General features: G+C 51.8%; 1 protein-coding gene across 1 annotated transcript in view; it reads right to left on the minus strand.

The window, feature by feature from the left end:
• Positions 1 to 27,433, minus strand: part of LOC131582753 (hydrocephalus-inducing protein homolog) — a 56,283-nt gene that overhangs the window by 7,435 nt on the left and 21,415 nt on the right. Inside the window, exons 16-48 of the mRNA XM_058846222.1 lie at positions 27,190 to 27,354; positions 26,723 to 26,875; positions 24,635 to 24,873; positions 23,209 to 23,467; positions 22,440 to 22,583; positions 20,978 to 21,118; positions 20,183 to 20,499; positions 18,474 to 18,549; positions 17,563 to 17,772; positions 16,610 to 16,738; positions 15,688 to 15,865; positions 15,011 to 15,168; positions 14,160 to 14,281; positions 13,074 to 13,210; positions 12,313 to 12,434; positions 12,034 to 12,225; positions 11,488 to 11,640; positions 10,174 to 10,413; positions 9,363 to 9,506; positions 8,754 to 8,941; positions 8,397 to 8,579; positions 8,039 to 8,158; positions 6,667 to 6,826; positions 6,389 to 6,561; positions 6,035 to 6,233; positions 5,248 to 5,347; positions 4,626 to 4,719; positions 3,968 to 4,136; positions 3,438 to 3,676; positions 3,047 to 3,116; positions 2,215 to 2,443; positions 1,612 to 1,844; positions 399 to 547 (exon numbers count right to left, since the gene is read on the minus strand). Coding sequence (XP_058702205.1) covers positions 399 to 547; positions 1,612 to 1,844; positions 2,215 to 2,443; positions 3,047 to 3,116; positions 3,438 to 3,676; positions 3,968 to 4,136; positions 4,626 to 4,719; positions 5,248 to 5,347; positions 6,035 to 6,233; positions 6,389 to 6,561; positions 6,667 to 6,826; positions 8,039 to 8,158; positions 8,397 to 8,579; positions 8,754 to 8,941; positions 9,363 to 9,506; positions 10,174 to 10,413; positions 11,488 to 11,640; positions 12,034 to 12,225; positions 12,313 to 12,434; positions 13,074 to 13,210; positions 14,160 to 14,281; positions 15,011 to 15,168; positions 15,688 to 15,865; positions 16,610 to 16,738; positions 17,563 to 17,772; positions 18,474 to 18,549; positions 20,183 to 20,499; positions 20,978 to 21,118; positions 22,440 to 22,583; positions 23,209 to 23,467; positions 24,635 to 24,873; positions 26,723 to 26,875; positions 27,190 to 27,354 — 5,585 coding nt within the window. The remainder of the gene's footprint in view (positions 1 to 398; positions 548 to 1,611; positions 1,845 to 2,214; positions 2,444 to 3,046; positions 3,117 to 3,437; positions 3,677 to 3,967; positions 4,137 to 4,625; positions 4,720 to 5,247; positions 5,348 to 6,034; positions 6,234 to 6,388; positions 6,562 to 6,666; positions 6,827 to 8,038; positions 8,159 to 8,396; positions 8,580 to 8,753; positions 8,942 to 9,362; positions 9,507 to 10,173; positions 10,414 to 11,487; positions 11,641 to 12,033; positions 12,226 to 12,312; positions 12,435 to 13,073; positions 13,211 to 14,159; positions 14,282 to 15,010; positions 15,169 to 15,687; positions 15,866 to 16,609; positions 16,739 to 17,562; positions 17,773 to 18,473; positions 18,550 to 20,182; positions 20,500 to 20,977; positions 21,119 to 22,439; positions 22,584 to 23,208; positions 23,468 to 24,634; positions 24,874 to 26,722; positions 26,876 to 27,189; positions 27,355 to 27,433) is intronic.

A 27,433-nucleotide genomic window follows, 5' to 3' on the forward strand; every position in this document is an offset into this window, starting at 1 on the left:
CATGAAATAGCTTCATGAGTGCAGGGAATCACAGAGGATCACTTAATGTCACAGAAACAAAGAGGAAATTGTGACTGCTGACTTGCTGCCACAGAAACTGATCCATCTAAGCTTCTGTCCTTGGAAATGCCCAGCTCAGCTGTAGCACATCTCAGTAACTTCCAGTTGGCTACCGAATATTTCCCTGTCTTCCTATTTCCTCATCCAGGCTAAACCTGTATGACAAATCAGCCTCATTTTTCTGCTCTATCTAACAGTTCCTGCCTCCCAAATCATCTCATGCCGAGTACTCTGCCTAAGGCTCCTGAGAGCATTAGAGCTAACAAGAGGTCTGTGCCTTCCCAGTGGAGAGGCAGCTGTCAGTGAGGCCTCCCCCAATATTTCTCAGGGTCAATTACCGTTTGGGGATGACAAGGGAAGCCTTAAAAGTGCAGTCGTAGTTCTGCTCGTCTGGTGGGGTGAAGGTCACTGTAGCAACAGCGTGGGATGAGCCAGGAATGGACATCTGGACAGGATGCAACTTGAAAACGGTGATAGGGCCTTTTTCCTTGGGGGAAGCCAGAGAGCAGTGTTAGGAGAAAACACCTTCCAACATGACACAGTTTTATTCATAAAGGCATTACTGAAAACAGCATGTCTGTAGTGGTTTAGATTTGCTAATTGGAGTTTCTCAGTCAATGCACTAAATAATGTGGTGGGGTTTAGCACTGGCTAAAATCACCAGGGCACTTACTCATTTTTTGTTGTGAAATACAGATAAGGAGAAGGGTTAAACAGGTTTAAAACTTAAAAGGAATAAAGAAACTTTACTAACAGGACTACAGGAATAAGAAACATCAGAATAAAACCTCCAGAACACTTTTTCTCCCCCTACCCAACTTTTTCTTTTCCCAGCTGACCACTGGGAGACAAAACCTGGGACGGTAAAGCAGCATCAACTATACAATAGTCTTTGATCAGTTCTTGTAAGGAGAAGAGTTTTTTCTTGTCATGCTATGGAGACTTTTCTACAAGAAGCAGTTTTCTCCTGGCTTCTCTTTTCTATGAACAGCAGCCAGCCAGGCAAAAATCTTGCATTGTGACAGCTCTTCCCATTTTCACAGCCCTCCTAGAGGTGTGTTCATGGGCTGTGAACTCAGGGGGTATTGTTTTAAGGATGAGTTGTTCAAGCAGGGAACACTGACCTTGTGCTAAAGCATTGTGTGTTCTGAGTGCTGGCAGCTGCCCTGCCATATGTGGGAGGTGGTCACTGCATGGAAAACCCTGCAAATAACCTCGAACTGGCCTTCAAAGAGAGGAAAAGCCAGGGAGCCTGAGGAGATGCTCTGCTTTGAGCCCTGGCATGTCAGTTCATAACAGCCCCTCTCTGAGTGTGCTTCCAAGAGAGGTTCAGAAGGATTCACTTCTCCCACCAAAGACCCAGAGGTGTGAGCCAAAAGCTTGCCCAAGACATGAGAATTGAACACAACTGTTCCCTGGCTCTGCTGCTCTGCCCTGAAGTTTGACCTACACTGAGCTAGTGTGGGCCACAGGAAGCAATGCATCTGGAGAACAAAACAGCTTTCACACGGCCCTTAGAGGGCAACCATCTCCTTGGCCTCCTGTTCTTACCTGTCCAGGCAGGGGGTTGATGGAGAGGACCACGTCACACGGCAGACCAGTTGTGTTGTAGATGTTGAAATGGGCTTCAGCCTCTTGCCCAACCAGAATCTTGTTGAAGATGAACTTGTTGTCATCTCTCACAAACAGGCCCACACCGTGCACAGAGAGCAGCTTGTGGCTGAGGTCAGTGCTGCTGCAGATCGGGTACTCTTCGAAGATTAACATGGCATCCTCAGCAAATGCTGTGGACAGACCAGAGGGATGAGCATGCAGAAGCCTCCCTGATGAATTCATCTGGGCCTTGCTGGCCTCTGAGAAGGCTTGGTAAGCTCCTTCTGCCCAGGTAACTGCTAAACCCAGCTTTGGGTGGGGGAGCTGGCTATGAAGATGGAGCTCAGTCCACCTCAGTCTTAAAGAGCATTGCTTTCCTTCTATCCTTCCATGCATCCCTCTCAGCCCGGGAGGGATGAATCCACCAGTGGACTTAAGAGGGCTGGAAACTGAGGATTTCAAGGGGGGACACCAGGGCTAGCATGCCTCCCTATCCAAGCAGCAAGTTTAGGTGCTGATCAGCAGCAGGTGTGACCAGGGGAACCTGTGGACAGTACGTACCTGGCAGGCAGGACTCGGCAGTCAGGGTAAAGGGAATGCCGAGGGGATTGTCCCTGGGGTCTCTGCCCACGATGTCAATGTAGAGCTGCTCCTCACAAGTCCCCTCCTGCCCTGCGAGGCACTCCACCGTGATCTGCTGCTGGCCCCACGGAGCGATGGAGCCGGAGCACGGGGACACCGTGAACATGCCCACATTGAGCTGACCCTGCAGAAGAAGTTCCAGGAGAGGCTGAAGGGTAATAGCTGTGCCTTGAGCACCCCAGCAAAGAGGATGTCCTGCCTTGGCCTCCAGCTGGGCCCAAGCAGCCAGTCCCAGGGCAGGGAAAGATGACTCCATGGCCCAAAGGCAGCTCCAGGTTGAGCCCAACAAGCCAAGAGGAGCTGCAAGCCTGTCTCAAGTGGCAGAGAGAAAGGAGATGGAGCGTAAAGAATGAAGGTGGTAGCTGTGATCCTCAGCCTCCAGAGGTAACAGGAGAGCAGAAACAACTGTGAGAAATGATGGGACACAAGTAGGGGACTGGGAAGAAGAAAAAGAAGACAAAAGTTGTCTGAGCTCTGTGGACTGGGAGTTCAGGGGGGGATGTTTTTGCTTCTGTGGTGTTCACAGACCTGTGCTGGCCAGCAGCTACCACACACAGGACCTGCTCCCCTCTGCTGACCCCACAGCTGCAGGTCAGAGCCAGAGTACAGGACTGTCAGTGGGACTGAGCAGATCCTGGACTCCATCCTGCAGACCATGTCCCACCCAGTGGAGATGAGCCCCCAGCCTGGGCACAGCAGCATCTTCTCACATCCCCTGCAGCAGCATTGTTGGGGAGCAGGAGTCACCCACCTGTGTCAAGCTTGATTTCCTTCCCGCTGAGCGCTTTCTAGCTGATGGAACAGACTCCCCTTGCTTTGAACTGAGAGGAGAAAGCAGAGGTATCTGTCAGGCTGAGCTCCCCTGCCTTTCTCTGAGGCCAAAGCTGGCCTTCCTCCTCACAGAGGAAAGTCTTCCTGCTCCAGATGGTTCCCAGAGAGCAGCCTGCAGCACCCATTGCTGGACAGAGCAGCTCTAGCACCAGCTTCCTACTACACATGGGGACACTGAGGCGTGTTTTGCTCCCTCTCCCCAAGGCAGGGATGCAAATGGGCGCTAGCCCAGGTCTCCTGGCTGCCTGCCACATGCCAGCCGTGGGGTGGTGCCTCCTCAGGCAGGAAGGGTGGTGCAGGGCTTCCTGTACCTTTTGCTTTCCAAAGGAGATTCATCCTCGGTTGCTCGGTGGATGCGGAATTTGAAGCTGATCACGCCTGTGTTCTCCAGCACGACAGTCTGGCTCTTCTTGCTGCCCTTCATCATGGCACCGAAACTGATGGGTGAGGCAGGCTCAACACTGAACTTGCTGTAGGCAGCTCTTGCTGACACCCTCACTGGGATGCTGGCGACAGTCTGGCCTCCTTCCCCTGAGATGGCATCTATCACCTGTGTCCACAGGAAGGGGTGGTAAACAAAGCAAAGAGAGTCAGCCTGTCCTCTACCCCAGTCCCCAGCCTCCACCCCAGGCCTCCATCAGTTCACCCATCCCTGTTAAAGCACCTCCTCCAGAGTCAGATTCTCAGCTCCCTTAGGAAGCCTCCCAAATGGTTTTGAAGACTTTGTTTGTGTACGTAGGAGAGAGGATTCTCCAGTTAAAGCCCTCCTTCCATTAGACACCTCTCCTGTTTATGCTCCCAAAACACCGTGTGGTAACACAGCCTGGCCCAGGCAGCTCACCTGGCAGTACAGGATGGGGCTGTTCTTGAGGAGGATTTCCCTTGTGGGGTGGAAGAATATCTCAATATTCACACCAGGCTGGGAGGCGATCAGCTTGCCCGACTGAGGCTTGACAGTGAAGTGGGACGCCAAGTCTCGCATCCTGGGACCTGCACCCTTCAGCATCAATCTGTGCAGAAAGGGAAGGAATGGAGATCTCTGCAGTTACAAGTGGAGGTGCTGCCAGCACAGCCAGGACTTTGCATAGGACCAGAAAAAGAAGAAAAGGGAGGGTGCAGCTCTGCTCAGGGAATCCTGGATCCTGACAGTGAGCACAGACGGTCACGAGGTTATTGCAAGAAACCTTGACACTGAAATTTTTCATTCACTCTTTTACAGAGTCTCAGAAGGAGAAAGGAGGTGACCATCAAAGAAAGGCAATGAATCTCAGCATCTCAGTGCCTGAAATTCTTGGGGCTCTCCTTTGGGTTCCCTGCTGAACTGTGGAGAACTGCTGGTTTGTGGCTGGATTCTCTGGTAAAATAGCTGAGATTAGAGAGCCCAGGTTTTGTGTTTATCGTGAGGTAGCCTGCATGGAAACAGGTTCTGACCTTTGACAGAGGGAGAGTGCAGGCCTGGGAACCCGGGGAAATGCTCACCACCAGGCAGCTGGACTCACCTGTACTCGATGTTGTACATCCCTTTGTTCGTTAGAGTCAGGATGTTCTTCACATTATCCTGGACATTGATGGTTCCAAAATCCAAGGTTTCATCTGCAGATAATGTGCAGAGCGAGATCAGACATGGTATTTGTGAGCTGCTGCAGAATACACCAGGTCCCAAGCTACATGGAGGTCCCAGCACAAAACCCTTTTCAGCAAGTTGCTGTTCTTGGAAGGGTTTTCCAGCTACTTGTCTGCCCTTTCTCTTCTTACTCAAACTATCTGCAGGCTCAGTAGCTAAGGAGCTCGGCTTCCATTTCCTCACTTCCAAGCACAAATCCAATCACTTTACATGCTGTGCTGAGCCTGTGGGAATTGCCAACTGCCTGTTCACCTCACTGTTGTTTCAAAGCCCCCAAATCCAACCTGCACGTGAAGCTGCACACTTCAAAGTTCAGAGGGGAGAGACTTCAGGCTGCCAGTGGCCTGACAATGCTTTATTCCATGCAGCTTGCAGGGTATGTGCTTTATGTATCCATGCCATCCTTGCATCCCATCCCATCCCAAGTGCTTTGGTCACCCACCACCCAAGGTAAGGCAGTGCACCTGGACTGCTTTGTTTGGGAGACATCCACTGACCTTCAGGCAGGACCATGCTCAGGAGAACATCATACACCTCTGCAGACAGTTTGATGTTTTCAACCTGAACAATCCCCAGGATGTTTTCTGTATCTGAAACCTGAGGCAGCAAGAAACAAACACTGTTCAGATTATTCTTTTGCTAGACAGCCTCTAAGTCCTTGTCTCTGCTGGCTGCTTCCCCTATGGCCTCCCTGGCTTCACAAGTGTTGGTGGACACCCAAGCTTTCCTAACCTGTTCATCTCGTGGGCTGTCCCAGTGGGATTCTGCTGCAGTATAAACCCCATCAGCCCAGCTCTGCATTCCTACAGCAGGGAATGCTGCTGCTAAAGCATCCTTGAGAGGCACAGGGATGTAAGAACAACCACAGGAAGTGTGAGGTGTCTCAGAGCAGGTGGCATTGACAACCCTTTCCAATTACCAAGCACCCTCTCTGAAATGCAGCCCCTAAACCATGGGGAACAAAATACCAGGGGCAGAGTTTGTTGCACGATGCCAGAGGTTTGGACAAGCTCCAGGAGAAATGTAGAGATCACGCTGCAGTCTGTATAACCAAACAACAACCTTCAACCATTCACAGGGCCAAGGTGGTTGTGCTGCAGGCTCAGGGTGCAGTGTCTGGTTATCTGGGGGGATGTGGATGCACTGCACATTCTGGCAAACGCTGTGTAGAGGCAGAAGTTGGGGTCACAGCACCCTTGTGTCTGTCAGGAGCAGCTCTTCCTGACTCTGTCCCTAAGAGCACGTGGCTGCTCACTGTGCCAGGCAGGGCACAGTCCCTCTCACCTCGAGTCGAAGGCTCTTCTCAATGGTGCCAATCTGCTGGGCCTTGAAATTCACTGTCACTTCAATCTCTGAGCGGGGATCAATGGTGCCGTTATCTTGTGACAGTGAGAAGTCCTCAACAAGGTCATCCAGCCCACTGAGCTGCCAGGCCATGGGCAGTAGGGTGTTGTTTTTCAGGACCAAGGTCCTGCTGTCAGTCCTGCAGAGACAGGAGGCACTTGGCATCAGCTGCTGGCTGGTCACACCAGCCTCGCCACTGAATGCAACTTGGAGCAGCTCCATCCCAGCCCTGGAAAGCAGAGTCAAACGTTCTGTCTTTGTCACAAGTCTTGGAGTGCTTGTGGGATGACTGACCTGTGCAGAAGCAGCTTGCCAAAAGACAGCTCCAGGGGGCTGACCTCCAGCTTCACGTGCACCCCATGGCAGCACAGGCTGAAGACCACTGGCTCTGGATTCTTGTTAATGCAGCAGATGAGTTTGTCTTCCAGGAAGCCAGGGGAAGTGGGGTATGCCCAAATGGTCAGCTCCTGGACCCGGCCCCATGGAAAGAAACAGAAAGAGCACTGTGTGTGAGCAGGAGCAGCAGCTCCTGGGCACTTCTACGGTGCCTGCTCTACCTGCCCTTCTCCTACCTGCTTCTTCTTTGGTTTCAGGGTCATGCTGGGAGGGTCCAGAAGGAAGGTCTCTGCTTTCTCATCATCCTCAAAGGAGAACTGGACCTCTACGTCCATGGGGGAGTTGTTGAGGATGGTTATATTCTCCGAGTTGCCAGGACAGTTCTGGGCCTTGTACCTGTCCACAAAAGGGGAAAAGGCTGCAGAGGAGACTGTTGCCTTTGCCACGCATCAAGGAAAGCACCGTGTGCAGCCGAGGAAGCGGTGCTGGAAGAGCCTGCTCTAACAAACAAGTGAGGGAAGTGGATCCCAGCCAGGGGCGTGGGCGTGTGCTCATCCTTGCCTGACTTTGATGTCTTCCCCTGTACTTGGTGCCTCCACCCCAGAAGCCTGATGATGCTCAGGCCACCTCAAGTGGTTTTAATACAATGTAAATTCAAAGGTGCCTAGAAAAATAACAGTACACCAGGCACATGGGTGCTTTCCTATTCTTTCTTGGGGTGCCTTCCCTGCAGGGTATAAAGAAAGGCTTTTGGAAAAAGAGTTTAGCTGATCTCTTTCCAAAAAGTCATGAAACTGCTTTGGATTTCATGGGTTAGCTCAAAGTCTAAGAAAGACATATAAAGCATCATTTCCCAAGAGGAATGCAAAAAAATAACAAATGACCCTTCTCTCAGGTGTGGAAATGACTTTGGAGTGGAAGGGTTAAAGAGGCAAACAGAAATCCCAGACCATCCCATAAACCTGTCTAAAGATTGTCTGTATTTTGAAACTATGTTGTCAAAATAGCTTTAGCCCTCCAGAGCTCCCATGGAGACAAGAACTTAATGTTAAATACTATTTTTTAAAAAGTGACAGTAAAAGTAGAAATGCACAATAGCTTCAATGACAACGTTTTCAGGCAGACTTTATCCAGCAGTGATGATGCAATGTCATTACAGGCAAATGTAGTTCCTGCTGTACATACCCCCTGACACCCACTGGCAGGTCAACCATAAAATCTTATTAATAATTACAGATCAAGGATAGGTTTACAAAACCATCTACAGAATAATTGCTCAGTCAGGCTAACTGCAGAGCTCAAAGCACTTCAAAAACCACCATACATTTCTTAAGGGGTGAAGCTGAGATGTGGAGGCAGACAAAAGTTGCCCCAAGTGCCCTTTGGACTGGCAGCAGCCTGGGGCTCTGGCCAAGGCAGCCAGCAGGCAGGCAGAGCGGCTCCCCCAAGGCTCATTTGCCTCTTGGATGCTCAGGTTCACACATCTGTGCTCCTTCAAACCCAGGTGTGTGCCAGGACTGTGCCAGGGACTGCCCTGGATCGTGCCACCAGCACAGCACGTCTCCAAGCGTGTCCAGAAAAGTACAACAGCCAGCAGGGAGCATATACCACTCTCTTGATTTCCCACACAGCAGCGGTCCAAAGTGGAATTGCTTGGTGCTCTCAACATATTCCTTGAAGATGATTTCACCTTCCTTCATGGTCTTCCTCCACTGTGGAAACACCAGCCTGGGCAGAGAAAGCAGGGAAGGAGGAGCTATGAGATGCTCCAGGTAGGAAATGCAGTCAGAAAGCCATAACCCATCCTGGTGGCTCAGGGACCATCTGCCTTCCCAGCTCCCAGCACAGAAAGAGATGCTGGCTGACGTCAGGCAGCACCATGTGGCCAGGCCAGAATGCCCAAGGAGCAGCCCTGGCTGTGAGCTCGGGGGCAGCAGTGTGGGAGGCTGCCAGGGGCCAGCCTTACCGTGGGTTCTGGCTGATGCTGGGGTACAGGCCGGTGCCACTGCAGGGCAGCTCGTACTGCCGCTTTGTCCCCACCAGCTCAAACCTCAGCGTCTGCTCAAACTTCCCTGGCTTTTTGGTGGAGAAGTGGACCTTCAGTTCCACCTCACCCAGGGCAGGCACTATCCACCGGTACCGTTTCAGCCTGGCAATTAAAGAGAAGGCTTCAGACATTGCTGAGGAGCAAATGAAACAAGGAGGGTGCACTGGCCATCCCATGGAGGCACTGGCACAGGGTCCCTGTGCAGCTGGGGACGATGGACCTTGTTTGGCAAGAGGACCAAGAAGCAGAGGCATCACCTCCTCCCGTGCAGCTCACCTGAGGAATTCTGTGGGGATGGAGGCACTTTCCAGTGTACTTTTGGATCTTGTGCTGGAGGATTCCCAGGGACTTTCTGTTCTCTCTGTAGATATTTGGTTCCCCTTTGGAGACTTGTCTCTGCTCACTGCTTTACCTGTCTTTGGCTGGCCCTCAGCAGAACTGCCCTTCTCATCTGGGGTCCTGGCCTAAAGGGAGAGAGAAAAGGGAGAGAGGGGTGAGCCCTGAGACATTCCCATCCTGGAAAGAAAAATGGGCCTTCGTTAACCAGTGGAACAGAGAATAAATAAGTGCACCTGCCCAGGAACTTGGTTTTCCTTACTGGTGTTTGTTTTGTCTAGGACACCCCTTCTAACTCAGGATCCTCTCCTCAAAGGAAGTTGATGTTTTAAAGTGATTTTTCCCCCACTTACAGAACTGCTCTGTCTCCAGCAAAGCTGTCTCTTTTGCCCCATCCCTGACAGAAAGGAGACCTGCAGACGTGGGGCCCCTTCACATCTTCACTACCTCTCCACAATGATCCTTTTCCATCCAACCTGTCCCCCATGCCCCCATCTAGCCTGGTCCCTGCCCTGGCACCTTCAGTGCCAGCACCACTGCAGTACCCACCAGATTGTCTTCGGGTGTAACAATGGTGAAGGGCTTCACATGCTCTGCAGAGCCCAGCTGCTCCTCTGGGCAGTCAACTCTGGAGAGGACAGCAGCAGGGGGAAGGGGAGGCCCTTGGGGATGTAGTCCCAGATGCCTCAGCATCTGAAAGAGAAGAGAAAATCCTGTTTATACATCTGTCACCTTCATCCTCACAACTCCTTCTTTGAAGGCACTGAGCTTTTGGCAATGGGCTTTTTGATTTCCATCAAGTACAAGTATTTTGTTATGCCCAGTGGGGTGAGCAGGCTCCAGAGCAGAGGCAAGAGCTACAAGCAGGACTGGGAGAGAAACCCCTCCCAAGTGACTCATCTGAAGCAAACAATGACCATGAGCTGCTCACTGCCTGCAGCCACACTAGCCACACTAGCCAGGACTGCACTCTGCCAGCAAAGCCCTGAGAACCAGTGGAGTTTTCTGCCAGAGCACATTCCCAGCCCAAGTCATGCCCAGCCTGCCAGCTGGGCTTGGCACCATGGACCCACATACCAGGCCCTGGCTGGGACAGAGCCTCCACTGTAAGCAGCCCCTGCCCATCTCAAGGACAATGCAAAGGTCCCAGGCATCAACCAGGGCAGATCATGTTTACCTCAGGTTTGCTGTCTCCTCCCTTCCTCCCAACAACACAAACTCTTTAAATCCTCCCACAGCATATCAGCAGAGCTGGCTTTGCCCTGGGCATTGCCTCCATCTCCCTGACACAAGCCTGGCAATATTGGAGTGCTGTGAAGCTTGGGCAGCATGTACACAGGGACCAGACCTGCCTTCTCACCTTCTCCTCCTCAAGGTACTGCTCATCCAAATCCAGGCAGTAAAACTCGATGGGGAATTTGCATGGGTTCTTCACCACCACTGTGGCCTCCACCCCATCGCTGTCCACCAGCACCCATCCCATCTTTAGTGCTGGGGGACTGAACTCCAGCCGTGGCTCCAGACCTTGCCCCGAGAGGTTCAGCCTTAAGTGATTGCTGCTCCCATGAATGTTAAGCTTCAGTTCATACTTGTAAGACCTCTGAAAAGAGAAAAGTGCAGAAAACTTGTCCATGAAGCCCCAGGTGACAGGACCCCAAATACGACCCTTGCCCCAAGGTCAGGGTGTTATCAGTCCCTCCAAGGTGAACAGAAACCAGATATTCACTTATGCAAGGGACTACAGTGCCTGTGTCTGGGTGTGAGTAACTGGGATGAGTCCTGGTGTGCACTGTAACTGGGTATTGGGTATCAGATGGATGGACAATGGAGTGCCAGGCGTTTTCACCCAGTCATGCAGGAGTGCAGTGCTCAAGAGAAGGGCCCCCGGGGTTACAGTGTCCACACCCAGTCCTGGCACTGCTGCATCAGGCAAACGCCAGCTCCAGGAGAGAGGCAAATGAGCTCTCGCTGGCCAGAAATAAGGGTCACCTTGTCTGCTTAGTGTTTGGCTCTGATCAAAGCCAGACACAAGATGTTTACATCTCTTGAGCAATTAAAAGGTCCCTGGGACTGTCTGTGGGCACAGAAGCACTTGTGTCCATACTGGTACACACTGTCAGTTTCCAAGACCCAGCAGCCACAGGCAAACTACTTTTGGGAATGCTCCATCCTTTTAAGTTGAATCCCCAGCTGGGTGGGAATGTGCAGGCAGGCCAGAGCCCCAGGGACTGACTGCTGGCAGCACACCACTACAGGTGACTGTCCTGCCATGCTCAGGAAGGTGTCTGGTGGCTGTTTTGCCAGTCAGTTCTGCAGCAGGATGGGCCTAGAGCGGCCATTCCAGGATTATCCTCTGCGAGTGCGCAGCTGCTCTGCACCGAGTGTCGCAGCTGCAAACACGGCCAGGCAAGGGGGAGGCTGAGGGGAGCTGGGCACATCCCTCCCCTGTGCCAAGAGGCAGCCACAGAGCCCTGATGCTCTCTGTGCAAGCTCCCTGTGGGCATTTCAGAGCACATCTCCCAGGAGTGCTCTGTGGGGTGAACTGAGCCACGCTGAGCACGGCGCTTGCAGAAAGCCCCCTGTGAAGGCAGAGCTCATACCACACTCTCTGCACCAGGCCCTCATTTCCAGATAGCCCTGACAGGCCCCCTGGGCTGACAGCTGCCAATCTCACCTCCTCCTTGGGTGCAAACTGGATTTGCAAGTTCTGCCACGCTCCTGCATCAAGGGTTCCTTTGGAGGGCGTCACTTCAAAGGGACAGCGCCCTTCCTCCAGCGCCTGCTGCTTCTGACCTTGGGCTCGTGTCAGGTATCTGAGTTGATTGCTCTGGACACAGAAACCAATGGTGTGAGGTCTCCTCAGTCTGTGAGGACAGAGCCTCAGTTCCTGTAGTGCTCTGAGACACTGATACAGTGCTGAGAGCACCCACAGCCAAACCAAGTGTGGCCCCATAGCCTAGAGCTGGAGGGAAAACCTGTAGACAGGGCAGGCAAAGGGAACTACTGTCCTCAGAGGAGGAGGAATGGGTGAAGATGGCAGCAAAGCAAAGCAGCAGCTAATGGAACTGGTCTGGGAAAACCAGCCTTGATCTAGACCCTCAGAAGCTTCTTCAAACACGCCATAACCCAAGTGCTCGGGCAGCCACAGGAGCAGAAAGGGCAGGAGACACAAAGAAAACCCAACCAAGAAGTGACGTGTTCAGTGCTGCCTGTGCTTTACCTTCGTAACAGGCTTGATGGCAGTGATGAACCATTTGCAGGGCACTTGGAACCCGTTGTAGAGCTGGACTGTCTCAACCTGGCACTGCCCAACGAGGACATTGGGGAAGTGCAGTGTGTTCTGGGAGAGGTCGAGCGACAGTTCCAAGACAGTGGCACGGAGGCGGATGTGAGACGTGGGGCCTTTTGTTACCTGTAGAAGGACAGAGAATTCAGCAGAGGGTGCAGGTGACATCTGCTGCTGTGCCCAGCCTGCTGCCTGCCCCAAGAGCTGTGGTACCTGTATGGGCAGCAGCACATCCACGTCACCCTGTGGTTGCTGGGCACTTTCAAAGTGCACATCAAACCTCAGGGTGTGCATGTGGGGCAGACTCTTCATCTGGCCCAGGTCCACGCTGAAACCTTGAACAGATGAAAACAAAGCAGCTGAGATACACAAGAAACACAAGCAATGTGTCATAAGCACGTTAAGGCCTTACAGCTGTCCTGGCTGAGAGGTCTGGGAAAAACCCCATGCTGTGCTGTGACCTGGACAAAAACTTAGAGTGCACCTGAACACGCCTCGACACAGCGAGCCACTGTGTGATGGAAGTGCAGCCTTGCCTCAAGGCCTCTTTTGGGAGCCTCTTTTGATCCACCAGAGGATCTCACAGGCTGTTTCCTCAATAAAGGCTGAATACAAGTGCTATGACAGTGTGAACTCTAAACAAAGCACTTCCAAAACACAGCAGACCCCACTGGTTCACAAAACAAGGCCACAGAGTGCCCAAAGAAACTTGATGCTCGTGGGAGCCAAGGGCAGAAGATGCTGAGAGGTGACCAGGGTGATGAGCCCATCTGCCCCCCACACTGGAGTGTCAGGGCAGTTGTAGGCAGGCCAGGTCCCTGGGCATGGCTGGACTGGAGAATTCTGCCTCTGAAGCTCCCAGCAGGGGCAGTGAGAAGAAAAAGCTGAAAAACCTCCCCAAGTTCAGTGGCTTCAGCTAATCTGTGTGAGACACCTCCTCCATGCCCACAGGAAGTGTCTCCAGCACTGCTTACCTGTGTCCTGCAGGACAGATGCATCGACCCAGAAGGACACTGGGATCTGCCCAGGGTTGGTGATCTCCAGGGTGCGTCTCTCAGTGAAACCCTTCAGGACAGTGCCCATGTCCAGGACATACTCTGGCAGCTCAACTCTGCAAGGAGGAGTAAGGACAGTCCTTAAACCACAGCCTGCCTACATGTCCAAGTGGATGGAGGATACAAATCAAGTGGCTATTTCTTTATTCACTGCTGTAAAAACTCAGCTCAAGCACATGAAACCCATGGCCTGACCAGCTGGCAATGACTTTGGGAAGTCAGGAGGAGTGCAGGTCCTAGCTTTTATCAGCTACTAATGGTACCTGGAAATAAAATTAGTTTAAAATGGAAACTGTCCACAGCTCCTCTGCCATGAAAAGCCAGTAGAGGTGAGTCCACTGGGCCCCCACTGGACTAAATGAAACTACTTAGCCTTGGTGTACAGCCTAAGCCTGAAATTGCTTTGGGGCCTAGGAATAAGATTTGCCTGCACAGGAAATCTTCACTGCTCTGCAACCAGATCACCTGATCTGTTCTGCAGAGCATCTTCCTGAATTGAAGCCTCCCGTGCTTGTGCTGCATCATGATGGTGCAATGGGACAGACCAAGTTAATCAGAGAAGCCCTGCCACCCCACCAGGATTCAAGGCATCTGATTTTGGGCTTTCAAGGGTTTGCTGACATGTGCAGTTCCCTCCTCCTTTTGTTTAGCGTGCTCTGTTAGTTGGAACCAAGACATCAGCTGGGAATTGTCTCTTTCAGAGCTAGTCAGCAGGGACAGAATTGATGCTGTCTGGAAGGGCTTGGAGGTCTGCAGTGGGTCCCCTCAGCTCTAGGGACAGAACCCCACAGCTGTGGGGAGCTGAGTCCAAAGCTCAGCGTGGTGCTGGGGAAGGGAGGGCACTCAGCTGCTCACACGCAGCGTGTCACAGCCACCGGGACAAGAGCCTCTCTGAAGTCCAGGCTATTCCCAGCTCTGCAGAAACAAGGAGCTCTCAGGAGAAGGGGACATTGCTGGCTGTTCCCCACGGGGCACCTGGAGATGGGGATGGGAGTCCCTACTCACTTGACAAGGCTCTGGCACAGCTTTTTGTCAGGGAACTCGGTCTTTGGGGGATGGGATGTGAGCTTTTTCTGCAGCTCCAGAGCAGCCTTCTCGATCATCTTTATCTGCAGCCGAGTGTTTGCCTGAGGAAACAGAAGACAGACAGTGTCTGGTTAGCAAAGGTCTTTCCCAAGGTTTGCATCTGAGAAAGGATCCCACCCTGCTCTTGTTGAGAGGGGTGTGGGGTTCTCCTGTCTGGCTGCTCGGTGTGTGACACCTCCTGCTCTCTTAGCCAGGACCTCATCTCCAGGGAAGTAACTCCAGCATCTCTGCCTGCCCAGCTATTGTTAGCAAAGCTGATCTGGCCAGGCAGACAGACAAGCCAGGAATCTTCCAGAGCTCCAGACACCTGCCTGTGCCCAGCCAGGACCAAGGCAGCTTGGACAAAAGCTGGTTTGAAAGGGAACCGAGCCCAAGCTGGTGGCTCTTGGAGATGAGCACAGCCAGCACAGTTCCAGGGCACAATCAGGCAACTGCTGTTCAGGTCTGTAAATCTGGCAGGCCTTGGGTTGGGACCAACAAACTCCCCAGCAATGACCTGCATCTCCTTCAAAACACCATCAATGCCATCCCTTGAGCATGGCCTTCAGGATCTGTCCCTGGGGTAGCCAGGAAGCTGGTGCAAGCCAACCCCCGAAGAGACCATGGCCAGAGTGGCAGCCCTAGGGACAATGCTGAGGTGACACATGGTTCTAAGTGGGCAGGGAGGTCCCAAGTGCCATCAGGGCACTGGGAAACTGCTGTGGGCTGCAAGGGGCTCAGGTGACATGGAGACAGTGGCATGTGCCAAACGGGGCTGCAGCTGTTCTTACTACAATGTCAGAGCCTTCCAGCATGCAGGGCTTCAGCTTCCCAGTCTTCACATCTGGACTTTTTAAGGGCTGAGCTGCTGGGATCTGAATTTTCAGGGTCTCACTGTATTGCTGCGTGTGTTCTGCAAGCTGTAGTGGCTTTCCACATTTCTCATTTCCTGAAGGAAGAAAACATCCACCAAGAGAAGTGTGAGCCAAGTGCCAATCCCACTTAAATTGGGATGTCCCTTCCTCCCAAACACTGCTTTCTTCCAGAAAGAAATCCCTCAAGCCATCTATGGAAAGTGGATGCTGCTGCTCCTCTCGGAATCCTCATGTTCGCTCCCACCCATCTTCCTCCCCACAGAGGAACGTCTCATCCCCTGCAATGTCACGCAAATCCAACCCTGCCAGAAGCCCTGCCAGCCTCTCTTACAGCTTTCCCAAGCCTTTCAGTCCAGCCATCATCCTTCAGGACCCTGCCAGATGTGCTGGCAAGCTCTGCAGGATGGTTCCTGGGACAAAGGCCACCTGGGATCCTCTGCTCAAGACTCACAAAGCAGTCAGATGGCTTGAGTGGCTCTGGGAGTCCTGCAGCCCTCCAGGCTTGGTGCAGGTGGGCATGAGCTGCCCTATGGGCATTTGGTAGGGAACAAAACCAGAGGGGCCCTTCCTGGGGGCACACAGGCAGTGCCCACCTTTGATGTTCCAGGGCAGGTTCACACTGATCATAGGAAAGGACGCTTCTCCTTTCAGGCAGATCTTTTCCGGCTCCAGGTCACCCACTTTAAGCTGGTATGTCCTGCTAAAGGCTCCTGGTACTCCTGGCATGTAAGAGAATCTCAGCACTTGCTTCCTGCCACATGCAATGGAGCCCTGCAGGAATGGGAGAGGAGGAAGGGAATACATCAGAGTGTTTGATGGGGGATGGCTCAGGGGACAGACAGGCTGAGAAGACAGGTTCCCTATCTAGAAACCATCAGACCACATCACCTTTGTGATAAATACATTATAGTGTTGGCTTTTGCAATTGTTAGAGTAAATACTGTGTGTTTTATAATGCTGGCTTTTGTCAAAGAATTTTTGCTGAAGTTTAGAATTTTTTAAGGCAAATGTTTTGTGGTGATACCAGTGTTGGGGAAGAGTTGCTGTAATATTAACATTTAACCAATGATGTTAATGGAAACCTGTTGAATGTGTCAAAAAGTACCAAATGACCAGGACTAGGGCAACTGTACATGCTCCAAAAAAGGCAGGATGGAGGAGGAACTATGTTAAAATATTTGAATATGTGTAACCATTTGTGAATTTGTATTAGGCTGTTGCAATACCCAGGGTCTATAATGGATGTAGTTGTGTTGACTGGTGTGCCTCTGGGTGTGGCTAAGCACCCAAGCCAAGCACCCACCACTGTTCCTTTTGCTTTATTGACTTTCAATAGCACTTGTTTGACTTTCTCTGCCCCCAGAAGAAATTGCTTACAGCCCTCTCTATCTCGTGGCTGAGGTTGGGGTTTTCCCCTCGGACATTTTTCCCCCTTTTCCCCCTCCCCTCTTTTGTCCCTTTAACACTCTCCTGGGCCACCTGACAGGGCTGGGGTCAGTCACTTGTGCTACTTACAGTGGTGGGCTTGACCAGAAACACACCAGGCAGGTCTTGGTCTGCAGTGCTGGGTTCTAGCACCCAGTTGAATTTAATCTTGCTGGTGTTCGCCAGGATGACCGTGCTGTGATGAACTTCGTTAAACATCTGCAGAGAAGGCAGAGAGCGGGAAGTTACAGACCCAGGCCTGCTGCTGGGAATCTCCTTCCTCTCTCCTGGGGTTGAAAGCAGACCCATGATGGGAGCAGGGAATAGACAGGAGATAGGGGCACTTGGGAACCCGGGGAACCCCCAGGCACAGGGCACCTGCACAGGACCAGGGAGCTCTGGCAGCACCCAGAGGTGTGGCAACAACCATGGGAGGGCCAGTAATAAATGAACACATTTCACTGTGGGGACACAGGCCCTCTGAGGGGTCACCAACAGCCAGGAGAAACAGAGACAGCACTGAGGCACTCCAAAAGAAAAGGCACCTGCATGCAAGTATTGGCAAGCAGCATACAGGCAACAAGGGAGTCACACAGAGCAACACAGACAGGGCCAGCAGCTGGAAATAGCTGTGGGCTTTCAACTGAAAAAGAGTGAAGTGGGGATCATTCTGGGACAGTCTCTCCAACTATAGTGACTGGAAGCCCAAGATCTTTCCTTGATTATTGCATGGATTAAGAAGAGCGTTAGACAAGAGCATCTCCTTGGAGGTCAGGCTTTAGGAGTGGATCAGCAGAGGGACGTCCAGAGCATCCCCCTGGGGTGCCTCAGGAGGCAGTGTGAAGTCCCCTGAACAAGAGGTATTCCCAGCATTTTGGAGAGGGTTGGAGACGGCCATTTGAAAGCTTGGATGCCAGATGTGTCCCTCAAAGGTTGAACTTCCAAGCCCCAGAGACAACAAAGGGGCTGGGAAGGGAGCCCTGGAGCGAGGGGGGCAGGAAGGCAGCAAGGCGAGGAGCTGTGCCAGGGGAGCCGTGTGGTACCTGGGAGCCGCAGTTGATCTCCCGGGCGCTCAGGGAGTAGCTGACACGTGAGGCCTCCCCGCTCAGCTTCACCTCGTAGGTGGGGCCTCCCTCCACGTGGCACAGCGCTGTGACATGGGCCATGGTGTTGAGGTGGCCAGTGAAGGTGAAGGAGACCTGCTGTCTCTCTCCCGGCTGCAGCACACCCGACAGCGGCAGGATACTGAAAGCCTGCACGGAGAACAGCAGAGATTGAGGTGCTGAGCATGGAAATGGATGCAGAAGAGCACCTTGGAGCAAAGTGCAGCTGTAGCCAGAGGGATCTATTCCTCAAACAACACAGCCAGAATCATCCTGATCTCATCCTGTATCCATGCCACTGACCAGTGGAGGGACCATGAGGAAAATCTTCTCCCATACTCACAGATCAATGCATTAATACACTACATTAAAGTGAACTGGGATGTCTCCTGGCAGTAGAAATTCTCTCTGATGCACAACTTGCCTTTTAAAAGCATTTATGACTGCTTTTAGAAAAGAGGGACACTCAGAGTGAGAGCTCTTGGAGCTCAGGGAAGGATCCCAGCCCAGCTCATCTGACTCCTGAGGCTTTTCCCCTCTCTCTCTCTGATTTATATGCTGCTTTTTCAAGGTGCTACAGCAAAAGCTCCTGCAAAACTTTCCTACGGACCAGCTGATGATGTCCAGGGGGAGCAATGCCCTCCACAGGTGCTGCACAGCGTCCTTGGGCCTCCCTACAACATGTCCTGCACGGCCTCTCCAATAACCAGTTGCTTCAGCAGCACTTTGTGATGGGTCTGGAGGGATGCCAGGCCCCTCTGTGGGCAATGCTGAGGGCCACCAGTGGGGCTGGGAGCTACAGCCCTGCTTGCCACACTGAAAATGTGGAAGGGAGACAGATTCCCTCTTACCTTCTCCACTTTGAGGGGAGTCCATGGTACATCCACGGAGTGACTGAATCCTGCCAGCCCCACTGGGATGTAATGCCTTCCACGAATATATGTTGGCAGCTGAAAAACAAGCCATTTTCTATGCTGAGAGGAAGAGAGAGACACTTTGCAAAGTCTCATTTTATAAGACAGCTTCAGGCCCACCACTGCAATACCAGCCCTCAGGTGAAAGCAGAGACCTGGAAACAGGTGCTCTGGCAGGGTTGGGAAGAGGGTACATGGAGATCAGGACTCATCACAGCTTGCTCTGGGAAGGAAGCTGGAGGTCTTATCATCATGATGCACATGAAAGCCTCATCTTACATTGTGAAGAAAACAAGGCAAAACAATCCCACACTCAACACAGATCTGTGCTGAGCTTAGATCTGTAGGATCTGAGCAGGCTTCTCCAAGGAAAACTCTCCTGCTCCTCCCTCCCACACAGCCCATGTCCATCCACAGGCCCCGCTGCCCAGCCCACTCTCAAGGCACAAAACAGCAGGGCAGCAAAAAGGGAGGTCAGCATGAGCATGACTTGGTGGTGGCAAGCTGGGGAGACAACACAGCACTCGGTGTACAAGAAAATCTACCTCTGCTCTTGAAGATTGGCCAAGATCCTGTGGTTCTTTCAGGGCTGTGTCTGGCTCCTCCACATTTTTAATACTGCGGTGGCTCCATTGAGATGCTGAGCAATTCAAACAGGAACTCTTCAGCTTTGGTGGTGGGGGTCTGAATTGAGGTGGGCAAAGTTCATATCTGGAAAATAACATAACTGTGAGCAGGGAGCTGCAGTGGGAGGGAGGGACACCTGCATGAGGAGCTCCTGGTCAGGATGGAGCCCCTGGCTGGGTGCTGGGGCGTTGAACTCAGGAATGGTTTGATCCAGCCCTTCCCAATCCAGGCTGGAGCAGGTCTGTTCTAAACCAGCCCAGGGATGACACTGAGGTAGCAGTGGTGCAGGCAGCTGCAACTGCTTGCATTGAGGAACTACAGAGGACAGGGATTAACACTTTGTGAGTGCAAAAAGCACAGTGGGAGAGGAAAAGACAGAGAAGGAGGAGAGCAAAAAGTGAGATTTGAGGCACCAAGGGCAGACCCAGCCAGTGATGAGCCAGCACAGCCCTGCCAATGCCCAGTGCCAGAAACTCTGCAGCTCTACCAGGTATTTATCAGGAATGTTTCCCTGACAGTGCAGGGTGGGGTGGTTGGCATTTTCCAACACTCCCAGGTGACTCAGGTCACATTCCCCACTTTAGATTGAAGCAGGTGCTCAGCGTAACTCTGCTTATGTTTCTAATGAGGAAGGCAAGGAGCAGAGAGCAGCTCCTGCAGAGAGGACCCATCCCAAAGCAGAGGGGCCAAAAGGGCACCCCCAAAAGGGCCTCCAGCAGCACTGTGGGAGCTGGGATTAGGAGCCCCTCATCAAGTTGGACATTGCCTCAGGCCACAGAGCTCTGAGAAAGCAGCTTTGGCCCCAGCTTTCCATCCCAAGGGAAACCACTATGGGGGTACACAGCACCAAATTGGTGGAAAACCTATTCCCTGAGCATCCAGCCTGACCACAGCTGGTCAGTGTTATTTGCACAAGGAGAAGTCAGAGCAGTCTGTCAGATCCTAGACAAACAGCTCTGTTCTTTGCAAAGCACAAACAGGACACCAGGAAGAAGAGGAGAGGGCAAAGGTGCACATACCTGAACTTGTGCACCTGGCTGTCTGCCTGGAATGACCAGTGGTACTCCACAGGAAGGGGGCTGCAGTTGCTCATCCTCAGAGAGCGCACTGCTTCCGTGCCAGCCACGATGCAGCCAAACTCCAGGCTGCTGGGCTGGATTTGGAGATTGGGGAAGTGGACTTCTCCCCAAAGCTCGATATGCTCCACATTAGGATGGTCCCTAACCATGTCTATCTTCAGAATCTTCTTTTCTTGCCAGCTATTAAGCTCCAGTTTATAAGCTGGGTCAAATGCGATGTAGACATGGCAGGTCTCCTCTACACCCACTGTCACAGGCTGCAAGGAGATGAACAGTAATTAATGACATGCCAAGGTCTGACAGCATGAAACAGTGAATGCTCCAAGTGTGGCCCCAGCATGGGCTTCTCAGTTCATTGTTCACTTCTTTATAGCAAGGGTCTGACTGCAGGCACCACAGTCCAGTCCAGGATTCCCTCAGGCTCACGTTTCTGTGCTCAGCAGCAATACAAGGGGCTGGCTGCTGGAGAGCTGGGATGCTTTCCAGGAGACACCTTTACTGCATGACTTGCCCTGGCCAAATTGCCTGCTCCCTCCTCCTTGTGCCTTAAAGCCAGGATGGAACTTCTCAATTCAGGTAATATTTTGATTCCTTCAGCAGCTCTGCTGATGCAGCCCAGGCCAGCCCACTGGTGATGCTACACAATAAACTTGTTGACTCAAGGCCCTCCCAAGAGAAAGGCACCAGCACATCCCTCCTCTTCCAGCCCCACTGGAGGAGTCCAGGGCTGCTCACCTGGCCATCTGGGAGGGGCTGCTGCTCCTCATCACAGACCAGAAACGGCTGCTCCACGTCCAGCACGAGGTGGAGCGGCAGGGAGCAGGTGTTTTTTAAAGCCAAAGGCTGGTACTGCAGAGTTAGGACATCACTGGGTTTCTATGGAAACAAGGAAAAACAGCCTCAAGTAGCCAGAGACCTCCTCCTGCTTCTCTTGCATCTCACATCTTTCAGCCCCACAAGTGCATACATTCTATTGATCCTTTCCATTTGTTTCTACTTTTCCAGGAGATGTTTCTTTATAGCAGATGCTTGTCATGTTTAGAAACCACAGCACCCTCTGGGGACAGGGCACCACTCCCATGTACAGATGAGGGAATAGGAGAGGAGGTGGCTGCTTGAACAAGACCTAAAGCAGAAAGTGAATCCAGGCCATTTGTCTCCAGTTCTGTCTCTCTCTTGGGCAGAACAGCACTGGATGATCTTCACTCACATGCTGTCATTTCTTACAACCTTATTGGCTCTAGCAGCCTCATAAAAGCAGTCAGTCTGCAACACGTGTCCTGCAGCCCCTGCTACAGGGACAAGGTGTGTGTGGTCTCAAAGCTGTGATCAGCCTAGGCTCTTCCTTCCTGTCTGGGCATTGTGCTGGGCTTCCTGCACGGTTTAGAGAAACCAGAGACTTTGGGAAACTGCTTCTGGATGTACTGATATCAAACAGGTGCTGTGCCATAGTGTGCAATGAATCAGTTTGTGTGTGTGGCATCGAGCAGAACCCAGGCAGAATCAGGGAGAGCTGAAAGGCTTCTAATTACATCTGAACTGCCTGTCCCAGGGATTCTGTACTTCAGTGGAAGCCTGGGAGCCAAAGGAGAGGCCTGAAACTACAGAAACCAAATCATGAAACATCTTCTCATTTTCAGACAACTTGCAGGAGAGGGAAAGATGATGCTGGAGCTGGGATCCAGAGACTAAAGGGCACCTGCTCTGCCTCAGTGTTATCATCACTGCAGGATGTCTGGGGGTCTCTTGAAGCAGGTGAAGCCTAGGGAAATGCATAGAGCTATACCTTATAGCTATACCATAAAGCATCCATGCCAACAGCAGAGAAGGCAAAGAGACACAGAAGATGATGGGTTTTTCCTCTTTAGCCTGAGGAATTCACAGAAATTTCCATTCTTCCCCCCAGCTTCCCTACAGCATCAGTGTACAGACATCATCGTGCCTTGGAGGATCCTTAGAAACCTCCCTTTAGAGTGAGCAGAGAAACTGGCATTTCTCTGGAAGTGGCCATGATCCCCACTGCAGTGCAGCTGTAACTGCAGTTTTACTTTGGGGGAGTTAAATACCAGTCTCATCTCTAAAAGCATCTTCACTCACTTTACCAAGTGCCTCAGGAAGAGCAAAGAGGGGCTTTAACACAAGGACACACCCCCCTCAGCCACGCTGCTAAATGCCAGGATGCAATCCAGAGACTTACCTTCTCCACCCGGAAAGAGAGTTTTCTGGCTGATACTTCTATAGAGGGATCTATGAACTTGCAGCTAATGATCGTCTCTATTATCTTCTTTGTCACCACGCTTGTGCCAACCACAGCTTCACACTTCATGTAATCCCGCACCTCCTGCATGCAAGAGTCACTTGTCAGCAGTGGATGGTGGCAGGGCACCAGCAAATGCCCTGCATTGGCTCAGCACCCACCACAGGCCCTATTCCTGCCACAGAGTTACAGTGGGCACTGCCTCCTTTTCTTGCCATGATGCAGCTGATTTATTCTGCACTCAGTTGTCTCTAACACTGCACCCCAATGCCCACAAAAGGCACCTGTGAGAACTTCCCTCCCTTCACATGGCTTTTGTTTTATCTGTGCTTACCCCAGAGAAACCACTTGGCACTTGTTTAATTCACTTTCTTTTTGTGCTCCTAGTCTAAGTGTAACTTCTTTCTCTGCCCTTCTTTGCTGACTCAGCATGCAACACTGTTTGCCCCAAAAGAGCATTATTTCCTTCCAGCCCTGCTTTGGGATCAGCACTGGGTTTTGGTAGCTGTGGAATCCCAATAGAGCCTTAGCTGGTCTGCTGGTGGCCAGCAAGGAAAGCAACTGGTGCTGCCACAGAAACGTGCGGTCTTAAACCAGTTTCTTGAAGGCCCTTGCTCATTTCCCCAGGCAAATGTCAAGGCACTGTGGAACAAGGCCAGGGGAGGGGATCTGAGGGCTCCCCAGGCTCAGCCCTTGGTGGGGACCTCACCTGTGGGGTGTGGGAGAAGCCTCGCAGCACCATGTCCACAGACTCGCCTGGCTGCAGCTCCCATGAGCCTGGCTCCAGCCCGAACACGGCGCTTGTACGACCGGGGGGCTCCAAATCATCTTCGGCCTTGGGGCTGCTGAGGGCTGAGACGCTCTGGCCCTTCTTCTTGGGTGGCCTCCAGCATTCCACGCTCCAGAAGAGCCGATGGAAATGGTGGCCCCTGTTTGTTACTTGGAACTGATGAGTACTGGGAAGGTAGCTAGAAGAGAAGCCAGGATGGAAAATGGTGTGGGAGCAGCTGTTTCCCTGCTCATCAGATTGCTCCCAATGAGCAATCTGAGGTGTTAATAACTTGGAGACTGTCTTCATTTCCAGCTCTTAATGTGGACCAGAAACTGTCTGATCAGCTGCCCTTCTGATGTCATTATTGCAAAGAGAAATCTGCTTATAATGCTAATGGAGCATTTTCAAGGTGAGACTAACAGGACCTGGTGTTTTCCTCCAAAATGTTTCTTCTGGGCTGATTCGTCCTGTTACTGTATTTTGCATTATTCTATGCCCGACACTGTCAGTGAATCTTTGAGATGCTGCCCTTGAGGACCTTGTGTGTGGGGTATGATTGCAGGCATTTCTAAAGGGCAGCTCAGAGGCAGCTTCTGCATGATCCCAGCAAGCTGGTAAAAATCATCTGCCTGCTCCAGGAGAGGAAACCAGGGCAGCAGGGCCTCTCTCCTTGGCAGCAGCTTTGGTTTTGCACTGATAGCCATTTGTAGAACTTTTAGAAGTTCTACCGTTTGTAGAACAATTAGAAACTGTTTTGAAGTGAACTTTGGAAACTCTGCTGGCAGCAAAAAAGCCATCGAGGCCGTGGGCACAGCAGGGCAGCAGCAGGGCCCAGGAACAGCAGGAGGAAGCGGCAGGGGCAGTGCAGGCCCCACACAAACCAGCAGTTTCCATCTGGCCCTGGAACTGCTCCGTGGGCTCCTGCCTTCCTGGGGGGGTTGGTACCCTCCTGTCTCTCTGTTCCCAGGCCCTGCTTGCCTGGGAAGTGCCATTTCAGAAGGGAAGGGTGTGAGGCCATCTTCCCTTGGTCCCTCAGCCCCACGGAGGGACCGCCTCACCCGGGCGCCCTTTTGGGAACCTTTTGTTCTGGGGCAGCTGTGACACCACTGCTTGATCAAGTGAGGACATAAATGTATTACAACTAAAGACAATTCAGTGGCCATTTAGCAACTGGTTTCCCTTTCAGTGGCTTTTGAGGGTATCTAACAACTCTCAACTGGCCACCACATGTTTCTGAAGGAATCTCTGCCTTCAGGGAAGGACTCAGGGATTGGAACACTGAAGAAGATTTTGCCTGAAGGACTACAGCAAAACTGCTCCTTGTTGAGACAGGAGGAGAGGTGGGAGTGGGGAGATCTCCTACCTGAATTGGTATCCCAAGTTGAGCTCTGGGGCCAGTGGTTTGTCTGTGACAATTGTGGTGCCAGTGCCCATAGCCCTCAGTAAGAAGCTGAAGCAAAAGCTGTTCCCGGTGAAGAGCTGGATGGAGTCAGCAAAATGCCCAGTGTCATCCAGGATAGCTGTGACAGTCACAGGAACCTCACCCCTAGCGGGGATCACTCCTTCTTCCGTTTCAAGAACAAAGCACTGGGGTTTTTCAGCCTGTAAGACAAGCAGAAGATGCATTTAGGATGGAAACCATACACCTTCATCTCTTGTGGGATATAAGAAAAGGACAGACTAAAGAGGGGAGGATAAAAATCATAAAGGCTTCATTTCCCTAAATTTGAGCTACAGTCTCAGGCAACAGCAGAGCTCATCCAACCTGTATTTTCCTCTCCTTTAACAGACTCACCTAATGAACCCAGTTCTGCCCAACCCAAGGGATGTTTATCCTCAGGAGAGTGTTCCTTCCCCACTCTTGCTCTGGAGTGTGTGCCAAGGAAAGCTGCTTTCTCTCTCTCCTGCCTTCTCACAAAGGCTCAAGGCCAGAGGAAGCCAGGACTGCTCAAATCCCACTCCAGAAACCACACAGCTGGAGGACACTGCTGAGATCCTGAAGAACATCACTGCAATACCAGTTGCAACCCCAACACCAAACTGTTCTTGCCCAAGGGGCCATCAGTGCTTCTCAAGATCCCCTGAAGGACTGAAGCCCTCACTTCCCACTGACCATCAGCTGTAGAGAGGTGCCCCAGTGCCCTCTGCTTTGGAAAAGCCACCTCGAAATGGTTATAGCAGAGCAGAAAAGCAAGAAGCAGAAAGGAAACTGGATGATGTGTGCTCTGTGCACATGGCCCACTCTTCCCAAGAACTCTTGTCATCTGCTTTCTCATGGACTGCATGGACTGGGCAAGAGAGCTGGAAGCTGCTCAGAGGAGGGAGGAAAGGTCTTGCACCAGCACAGCTGTACAGACACAGCTCTGCAGGCCCAGCCCTGCTACGAGCATGTGAAACCCATCATTTACATGCCAGGCCCACCCAGCCAAGGTGCACTGCTCCCTGCAAAGGCTGAAAGCAGAATTTCATTGAGAAATTGAGAAAGCTGTCCTGTTAGAGAAAGCTGTCCTGGAAAAACCCCTCACTTGAAGGTTGCATTTATCCCCCAAACAGCTGGAAAAGCAGCAAGTTCAAATTCACAGCCCTCCTCCTTGGCCCAGGAGGCTGTGGCTGGACTCTCCCACATGGCCTGATGCTTTATCCACAAACAAAAACAAGGCCATAGTATCAGGTTTGAAGCAGCTCCACAAGTTCACCACATCCAGCATGAAGAAAAACCAACCTCAAGCCCCTCCCAGATCTCCCCCTCCAGCAGACAACCCAGCCAGCCCCAGCCCCAGCCTACAAGCCCTTCCTGGCTGTGCCAGCCCTGCTCTCCCTGCCAGGGGAGCAGCCCCAGCTCCTTCTGCCCTGTGCAAGCTCCACATATTAAAACAGCCTTTCTCTGCAGCTGCTCCCCAAAGATGCTCTTCAACAGCACAAAGATCCCAGGCTGGGAGGGTGCACAACCCCCACACATCTTGGTGTGCACAGCCCAACTGGCTTGAGCCACAGGAGGTGTGACAATTGCAGCCTGAGGACAGAGCTCACACCCTGCTCTCCACTACAAACAGCAGTTTGGCACAAAGCAAATGGAGCTGGAACAGGGAAACCACAGGGAAATCCAGGCTCTCTGGGGAGCAAAGGACCACAGGTTTCTCTTGATCTCAGAGCTCCAAAAATGTGACACACACATCTAAAGACCTTCCATAAAGTTAAGGGAGGACCTGTCAGCACAATCCAGACTCGTTTCTGCTCCAACATCTCTGCACCTGATTTCACTGAGGGCCCCAGCTAAAACCACTCCAGAGCCAGGTTCCTCTTGCCTCGCTCAGATGGAATATTGGAGTATCCTGCCACCTCTCACACCACATGGGCCAGATGGAAATCTTGCATATAAAAACCAGTCATAAAAAGCCATGGCTGCTACTTACCAGTCAATTCCCTGGAAAACAGCCCCACAGGTACTTACAATCTTTATCCTGAAGTCTACAGGGACAAGACCTTTGTTGAAGAGGGTAAGAGTTTGTGAGCTCGGCTGTAGCGGTGGGATCATGCCAAAGTCTATCTTCTTTGGAGTTCCATAGATTTCTGCCAGCTCTCCAGAGCTCAGGAATTCTGCTCTCTGTTCCAGGAAGAAGCAGGAAAGAAAGATTTTTAAAAAAGCCAAAACAAACCACAATAGGGAAACCTAAAAAAGCTTAAACAGCTCAATTCTACTCAAGTTATTTATTATTTATTATTTAACCACTCTCCAGCTGAAATGCTGGGCTTTTGGGGGAAAAAAAATAAGAAATTACATATTCACCTCCAAATTAAAAAGGATTAAAGTAAGAGAAACTTTCAAAATACAAATGATTGGCCCCAGAAGAATCCCTGCACACTCTGCACCCTGCCAGGAGGAGTTGCACAAAGGCACACATCTCCCCTTGCACTCACCAGTGGGTTTCTTTCATCCCCAAACACGCCGATCAGAACATTGGTGCGATGATCGCCCAATGTTTGCACCTCGATTGTAACCGGAATCTCTGCAGTGCTGTGAGGCTGGACAATGCCACAGGGTTTGGGGCTGGAGTACAACACAGGAGAGTCCTCCTTGTGTTTCTAGAAGGGACAGAATCAAATGCAACTTCAGAGGGACCTCCAAATTCAACTTTAAACTCCTTAACATCTACTGCCACAG

Source organism: Poecile atricapillus, chromosome 10 (genome assembly GCF_030490865.1).
Source record: "Poecile atricapillus isolate bPoeAtr1 chromosome 10, bPoeAtr1.hap1, whole genome shotgun sequence".
NCBI classification, from domain to species: Eukaryota; Metazoa; Chordata; class Aves; order Passeriformes; family Paridae; genus Poecile; species Poecile atricapillus.